General features: G+C 35.1%; 1 protein-coding gene across 1 annotated transcript; it reads right to left on the bottom strand.

The window, feature by feature from the left end:
• Positions 1-663: 663 nt before the first annotated feature.
• Positions 664-6027, bottom strand: LOC143574905 (synaptonemal complex protein 1-like). Its single transcript, XM_077059409.1, is given in 16 exon segments — positions 664-884; positions 963-1025; positions 1106-1312; positions 1314-1472; positions 1580-1690; positions 1766-1873; positions 1971-2081; positions 2162-2230; positions 2306-2434; positions 2563-2811; positions 2889-3565; positions 3669-3767; positions 3875-4000; positions 4085-4292; positions 5739-5788; positions 5859-6027. Coding segments are annotated over 16 exon segments (2634 nt in total). The 3' UTR covers positions 664-785.
• Positions 6028-8495: the final 2468 nt, after the last annotated feature.

Raw genomic sequence — 8495 nt, 5'->3', positions numbered from 1 at the left:
TTAGTGAAAATAAATAAATAAATAAGCCTTTAAAATATATTAAATTTGCACTCTTCTGATCAAAAGTCAAAACTGATAATTTAACAAAGTGAAACCCTATATCACCTATTAGATTCAATTTGTTGGCCAAAAAGATGTCACAATGAAAAATGGCAAAAATTCTTTATTCCAAAACTTTTTTTAGAAATGTTGACAAGACCAAAACGTATAGTATTCAAATAATCAAAAAATTATGTACGATTTTAGTATATAAACTAGAAATTTGGGGCCCCTTAAACATGTGAGCCCTAAGCGACAACTTTTTTTATATCGTCGAGCCACCCCTACGCATTAAGTTACGAAGGCCATAAGATATGACCGAAAACGTCTCAACAGGTCGCATGGTTGGACAAACAACACAGGCAGTTTTCTCAGCTTCCTTCATCAGAAACCCCGGTTTTCACTTTGAAGATTTCCACTCAGTTTCGCGATTTGATTTTGATCATAAAAGCACATGAATTGTGGGTTATATTAATTTTGTTTTAACTTTAATTCTGTCATATTATTCATAGTTTACTCTATAAAAATTTAATGTAATAACTCTTCACTGAGAAATGTATAGCTATACAAAGATGGTGTATATTCACATTTGTCTATGCAATTATTATCATTCTCTGATCAAGTAAAACAGAGAAGTAAGCAGAGTCATAATATTTTCCCATCAATTCAAGGCATAATAGAAAACAGTAAATCCAAGTTTGGAAACATATTACTTACATGTAAAAATGAGGTTTCAGATACTACCTTTAGTCAAATGCATAAGGGTCATCTGCATATGGGTTCAACGACCCTTCTGTTAACAGATCGCCTATATTATGATTCTGTTGACTCGCTCCCTTCATTCTCTGTTCAATATACACATGTTAAACAAGTACAAAACAGTATTTATTCCAACACACACATTGAGTTATATTTATAATTACCTTGATAGCTTCTCTAGGGGTTTTGGCTTTTGGTGTTTGCCTCTTGTTGTTCTTTTTCGAGTCCTTTTTAGAAGGTACAAACAACATGTCAAAAACACATTTGCAATAAGCATATAGGTGTGAAAACAGGAGTGCCATAATACCTGAAACATGATTGTACTTTTCGTCTTTCGCCTCTTGATTGTTGTGCCGTGGGATGTTTCAACTTCATACTCACGGTGAGTTACCTTTTTGCTATGTTTGGGAATATTGATAGCATTTCCTGGTTTACCCTTGTCGGCTTTCTTCAACATGCTGGTTGCGGGTGATTGTGTTGCCCTTATGTAAGGCAGATCCTACATACAAGAGAAAGTCAACTGAGATCATACAGATATGATGTAGATATTTGATACGGTTTTTGCGTATTATGTTACAAATACAGGCCTTTTTTGATGTCACTTCTTGTTCTTCTTGAGGCTTATCACTCATTACTTTCCATTGTAACTGCAGCAAAGCCTTCTGTCTCTCCTCCTGTGATAAATTAATACCATATGGATTACACCCGTTGTGATCCGACCCGCCCGTTTGACCGCTTTGCCCTTGAAGATCATAAAAATGAGCTACACATAATTACATACCTTGTCCTTTTGGATATTAAGCTCTTCTTCAAGATGCCTACACTCCTCTTCATGTTGAGATCTTAATTCCTTTAACTCAGCTTCACGTTGATTCTTGAGTAACCTTGTTCTCTAGATTAAATGTGAAGTAAGTACTTATGCATTCATTATGAATATGTCTTCAGCCATGGGTAAAGATGTAAATACCTCTTTAAGTTCATTCTCAGCCTGAACTTGCATCTTTTTTACCACTTCAGCATGATTAGATTTTAGATCCGCTTCCTTCCTATCGTTCTCCTGTCGAATGCTGTTAATCTGGAAAACATGCACAAAAGAGATATAATTAATAACTACTAATAATCCGCTTTAAAAAATAAACTAACAATAGTTGCACACTCTTTACTATACATACCAAAGTAGTGTGTTCTTCTTTTATCTGCATCAGTTCCTTCTTTGATTCCTCCTTGCATTCTGAAAGCTTTTGGTCACATTTCTTTTCCATATCTAAAATTGCCTTTTCAGCCTGAGAAAATATATAAATATATTCAAGAACAATTTGAAGATATTACAAGATTAGTAAACAGAAGATAATAAACATCTAACCTTTTCCCTCTCAAGCTTTATGCATTCCTGTTTTTCCGCTTCATACCTCCTTCGAATATCATTTATAGCCTGATAAAATTCAGTCAGTTTGCCACATCATCTCAACGGTTTATACAGGCACAAACGCGTGACAGAAAAACTTACTTGATCATTCTTTTGAGAGATTTCCTTCAAATGCTTTGATAATTCTAACTGCTTAATTCTTAACATCTCATCGTATTGCTTCTTAGCTTCTGCCACATTACCTTCGGCTTCAACAAACAGCTTCTGAGCCTATAGATAATTTCATTGCACATGAATGTCACATGTATCATGACAGAGTACAATTTGATCATAACTCTTTTTGACTTGTTGCCGGACCCGGCCCACCCGTTTTACCAGGCTTAGAAAAAAGTAAAAACCTCTGCTTTTTGATCTTCCAGGAGTTTCTCTCTTTCGTTAAACTCCAAAACAGCGTGTTCCTTCTCCTGTAGTAAGTTCTGAAGCTGATTAAGTTGTTTCTCCAGTGAGTCTACATGCTCTTCATGCTGCAGAATCTGCTTTCTCAAAGTATCCGATTCCTCTTTTGTTTTATCTATCTCTGATTCAAGATTCCTGATATTCTCTTTATTCTCAGTTTCAGACTCCGAATGCTTTAACTGGAAGTCTTGCTGCATGTTTAACAAAAAAATACTGATTAAGCATGCTGATAAATTATCTAACAATCAGATATGTGTGAAGTGTGCACCATCTGTATCTCTGATAATCTAGAAGCTTCAGTTAAAGAATGAATTTTATCCTCCAAAGTGGTAATCATGTTACTCATTTCAGCATTCTTTGATAGAAGTGCTTTTGCTTCAGACTCTAACTTCTGAACCTTCTCTTCTGCCAGGTGGCTTTCTTCCGCATGCTGGCTTATTGTGAAATTCAGATCGTTCTGGAGCCCACTGATCTTATTCTCCAACTCTCGCTTGACCAACTGCAATGCATCATTTCCTGATGTGGTCTTCAAGAGTTGACCATGAAGACAGTCAACACGTTGCTGTGCCTTTTGTGCTGCGAGTTTCTTTTCCTCTTGTGCTAACTCGAAACAAGAAGAAAAGAGAGCATCCACTTTAAGAACCTTCTCCCAAAAGGCTAGACTCTGTTTATCCAAATCTGTAAGCTTAACAGTCATCGTTTGCACAAAAGTTTCAAGATTCTGGTTCTCTTGCATTGATTTGTCTAAATGTTCTGCAAACTTCTTGTTACTGGCTGTAAGATCAGTATTCTCTTTCTCCTGTTTTTCACATAGTTCTTGCATGTTGTTTAGTGTAGCTTCCTTTGATACTAGCTCAAGTTGTATTTCACTCAATTTGGAGGTCAAACTTTCTATGGCTGATTTGTTAGAAGCTGCACTCTCTTCAAAGTTCTTGATTAGATTATCTGCAAAATACAAATGAATTGAAATGCAAACAATTTGAAATCTTACTTGTGTATCACACTAACACAGGGAATAAACACAATCTGTCTTTAAAGTTATTGATACCTTTTTCACTGATGAGATTGAGAACTTTGTTATGTTCATCTCTAAGTTGTTTCTCTACATTTACCTTCTCAATTTTAAGTTCCTTCAGCTCTTTGTCACCTGCAAGTAAAATTTAACATTCAATATAATGAACAGGATTATGAAAAATGCAGTCCTAATTGGATTCCCAATATAACAGGCTTTATAACAAGAAAGATTAAACTTACGAGTCCTAACAGTTTCTTCAGATGATTCCAGCCTTAGAGAGAGAGACTTCATCTGTCCATGCAGATTGTCTAAAGCTACTGAACTTTCAGACAGCTGATTTTCAAAAAGGACTTTGTCTTTCTCAGCTGTAGAAGCAGCACCATGAAAATTACATTCATGGTTATCTCATAATTTACTAATCAATCAAGAATCAAAAATAAAATTCTTACCATTTTGAACCTGATCAGCTAAAGTTTGTAAGGTTTCAGTAAGTTGATCGCATAAGGCCTTTGTGGAGGAGAATTTAGACTCTAGTCCTCTCCAAAGTTTCTCATCTTCTCTATGCTTCACTTGAATTTTTGCATTTTCATTATAGGCATGCTGCAACTTCTCTTCCAACAAATGAATATGGTCTGATAACTTCTTAATCTTAGAATTCTGTATCCATTGCAACTTATATCAGAACAAATTCCACAACAAATACACAAATATAACACACATGCACATACTCCAAAGGTTTCATGGAAGCCTTTATTTCAAACAACTTATGCATAGAAATCGTAGCAATATCCAACTATTTCTTGAGTATCATGTTCCACCTGATCGAGTTGCAGTATTTTATCCAAATTTATCTGTTTAAGTTTTCCTGCATGCTCATATCCTCTCCACTCTATTCTACCTTTTTATTTAATATAATGCCTTTTGTTGATCAGTTTTTCAGAAAACATGCACATATATACATATTCACACACTAATGCACCATTACACTTCACTATTCTACCAAGGCCTTGAACATTATGAAACAGTCAATCATCCTTCCTTCCAACTGAATGATTGTACTCTATTTTTACTACAAATCCACAATAACTTTCATATAATTAATATATAGGCTAGAGGACTCAAAAACAGCATCATATCATAATTATGATTATAAGTAAACTACATTTATAATGACGCACCTACCAAATCAACACAGAAATGCACATAAATACATATTCCACGTACTTATCAAGTTGCAGTATACTATCAGATGTTTATCTGCTCTAGGCTTTCCAGTATACTCATATCCTCTCCACTCTATTCTAACTTTTGAATAATGAAATAATTTTTGTTGATCAATTTCTCAGCAGACATAAACATAAATACCTATTCACACACTATTACACTAACCTATTCCAATACTGCCTTGAACGTTATAAAACAGTCAATGATCCTTCCATCCAATTGAACTCTAATTTGACTACAAATGCGCAATAACTTTGATACAAATATCACACATGAGTTCTTCCTTTTGCTTCTTCACAATACCATATAACATAGGCTCAATTACACAAAAACAACATCACATTACAAGTTAACTACACTTATAATGCAGCACCTACCAAAATCAACACGGAAACATGCATTCATACGTTCAAATTTACTGTAACAGACGGAAATGCACATAGACAGAGATATAGACGTTCATCATATCACTAGGTCAAGATCTGTTTTAGGCTTTCCTGTATACTCATATCCTCTCCACTCTATTCTACCTTATGATTTACTATAATGCTTTTTGTGATCAATATCTCAACAAACATACACATAAATACATATTCACACACTATTACACTTAACCTATTCGAAAACTACCTTGAACATTCTGAAACAGTCAATGATCCTTCCGTCCAATTTGAACTCTAATCATACAAATACGCAATAACTTTCATATAATTCCATATAACATACGCTACATTACTCGAAAACAACATCACATTACAACTAAACTACAGTTATAACAAAGCACCTACCGAAAGCAACACAGAAACACACATTCATACGTTCAAATTTATTATAACAAGCTGAAATGCATATAAACAGAGATACAGATGCTCATCATACCGCTAGGTCAAGATCTGTTTTCGAGGACGCTTGCTCCTTCACCAATTTCTCTGCAATCAAACAACACGAGTTACGTAAACGCATTACAAGTCATTAATCTCAAAGCATTCGTTGAATTACCTGCCGCGAGCTTCAAATTAGCGAAGCTTCCGGTAGAAGTCGAACCGGAAGGCTGCCGTGAAGATGTATTGAACGTTTTGGCAGCTACTGGACCAGACGGTGATGATCCTAACGAGTATTTGAACCGATCGAGGCTCGTCAGGCCTGATAATCCTGCTAATTTGCTCATTTTTGGATCGAACCAAACCCTATAAATTGTGTTTTGGGGCGAATGTGTGTGTGAGTGATAACAGGCGCGAAGTGATTGATAATGGCTGGTATTTATAGTTGGAAATGAAGGTGGTTATGAGGGTCACGGGTAGTGATCCGGTGTGACTCGCTTGACTTGTTACTGTGTACCTGGGGTGTTGAAAGTCGTTGTAATTGGTTACGTTGATGTCATATTTGGTCAACGTGGTCAAAAAGTGACAAATAAATCTTTTTTTCTTTTAAGGTGGAGGAACCTATCATGTTTTGGGAATAAGTCGAAGAACCGCCGTAAGGCTGTGCTTCTATGGTGTGTAAGAATTGGATGGAATTCGTAAATCCTCGCCCCTCTGTCAAGTTCGAACTTGGTATTAAAGCTTTGATTCGTCTCTTCACCCTAGGGCTGTTTAAAAAACTCATGACTCGAAGCTCAGGCTCAAAAAGCTCGAACAAAACTAGCTAAAAAAACTTGATTTGAAACAGCATAAGCTAAAATCGGCCATGGCTTAGCTAGTTGGCATGATCTTATGCTCGTTTAACTTCAAAATCGAGCTCAAGCCTAGCTGAGATGCCTCGTTTAATTTTGACCTCGAGCTCGAAACCACTTGGCCTCGACTCATCATCCAGATGTCCATCCAACTGGCCCAAACGAGAATCAAACATTTGCCTTCACCAGGGAGGACAGGCCTCTTACAGTCTTACTACTGAACAAATTTCTCAAGACAAGTGACAAAACTATCTCTGTTTTTTTTCATAGTTACAACAAAAAATATGAGTTCAAAGGAGTTTTACTTTTGAAAATAAACAATTACAGTTTTGGCTATTTTGTTTTTTCTCATATAGCCCATTTGGCTCAAAATGAACGTTTCTATTGGGTTTGTAAATCTCACGATTGTCAGTTTGAAAGAGAGTGATGAGGTGGAGGAGTGGTGGCCGTCGGCAGAGGAGGAAGACTTTCGTATGGTTTTTATAAAATAAACAGTAAATGATACTTTATCTTTGAGATATACCATATACATAACTTAGTTTAATGTATATTTCTGTCCTTGGTTCTCATTTCGTTATTTGGGTATATTATTGACCATTACTTATAAACGAGTCATTTTTAGATTATTTTCTCTTATGTCACCCATTTACATCTTATTATGCCTTAATACATGTGAGTACCTGGATCTGATATTCATTTTGACTATTTTTGTAAAACCAACACAACTTATAAGTTTTAAACCATAGTTGGTTTCAAGCCCCGGCCCAAGGCATGGCCAGGGTGGGCTACAGCCTAAGGCCCACTCCTTCCTGAGGGCTCAAAACGTTTAGGAAAAAAACATATTATATATATATGCAGCCTAAGGAATGCATCGAGTAAATCAAAATACTTCAGTGTAAAGTTTATTCCTCGTCTAGTCATTAAAGGTCCATTTCTCAAATCATTGAACACCAAGTTTAGGTCGGGTCATAATTGACTCCATAACTTAAATTTGATAATGTTCATTAACATTATTTCATTCATAAAAGTTAATATTTACAACCCATAATGTTTAATATAATGAAATCACTGTGTTACAAATATGTGGATTTTGTGAGAGGAACGTCGTTATTGAAGTTTTCATTTTATTTTGTAATTCTTTCTTGCTTTTAAAAAACTGTAATTCTTTATAAACGAATTAGCTTGGGTCTTGTAAAACCAATGATTTGATTATTAGCGTCTGAAGCCTCCGATTAGTTAAAATTGAGGCACATGGGGTCCGATTAGAGCCTAGGCGCCGATTAATCTGCTGTCTAAACCGGAATTTACAACACTGATGATTTTTTTTCTCTTGTAAGAAATTGAGTTATTTAAAAGCATTGTTATTAATTAATTGTTTTTTCTTCTTCTAAGGTTTTAGATTTCACATAATTCGTTATTGTTTAGATCATTAGTAAATAGTTAACTTATATTAAATGAAAAACTAAATCAAACAAAAAAGATTTTACAATAACCATCTTTTTAATGGGATTTCAGTCGAATTTAATACATTTTCAAATTTGATAACTCTTGTTGTTCACAAACCCAGTAAGGGTTAGGGGTTCAACTTTTAAGTCGACCTAAAAAACTAGAGTTTAAGCTTGGCTCAACTTGGTTTGACTCGATTAGACTGTTAAAACTCAAAAGGAAGAAAAAAAAAAAACATTGTTGTAATTGAACTGAATAATGATAAAAAATTTGTTTAAAAAATTGAACATCTTTCACTTGGGATATAGAACGTTAAAAGTCAGGCTTAATTTAATCAAGTAAACCGAACAAATAACACGAGTGAGACAATGAACAAGCCAACCTTGACTCGAGTTCTACTCATTTACAAACCAACCCCAAACGAGTTTCAAACCACGAGCTATTTAACTTCCTTCCATAAACACCAAGTTTTGACCATAGTTACTAAAACAAGATTGTTTGAAAACTATAAGGACTTA

This window comes from Bidens hawaiensis, unplaced genomic scaffold (genome assembly GCF_021521415.1).
Source record: "Bidens hawaiensis isolate Kalapana, Puna unplaced genomic scaffold, B.hawaiensis_p1.1 tig00001412_1, whole genome shotgun sequence".
Taxonomy (NCBI): Eukaryota; Viridiplantae; Streptophyta; class Magnoliopsida; order Asterales; family Asteraceae; genus Bidens; species Bidens hawaiensis.
Note: the sequence above shows the minus strand (reverse complement) of the source record. Positions and strands in the feature narration are given on the sequence as shown.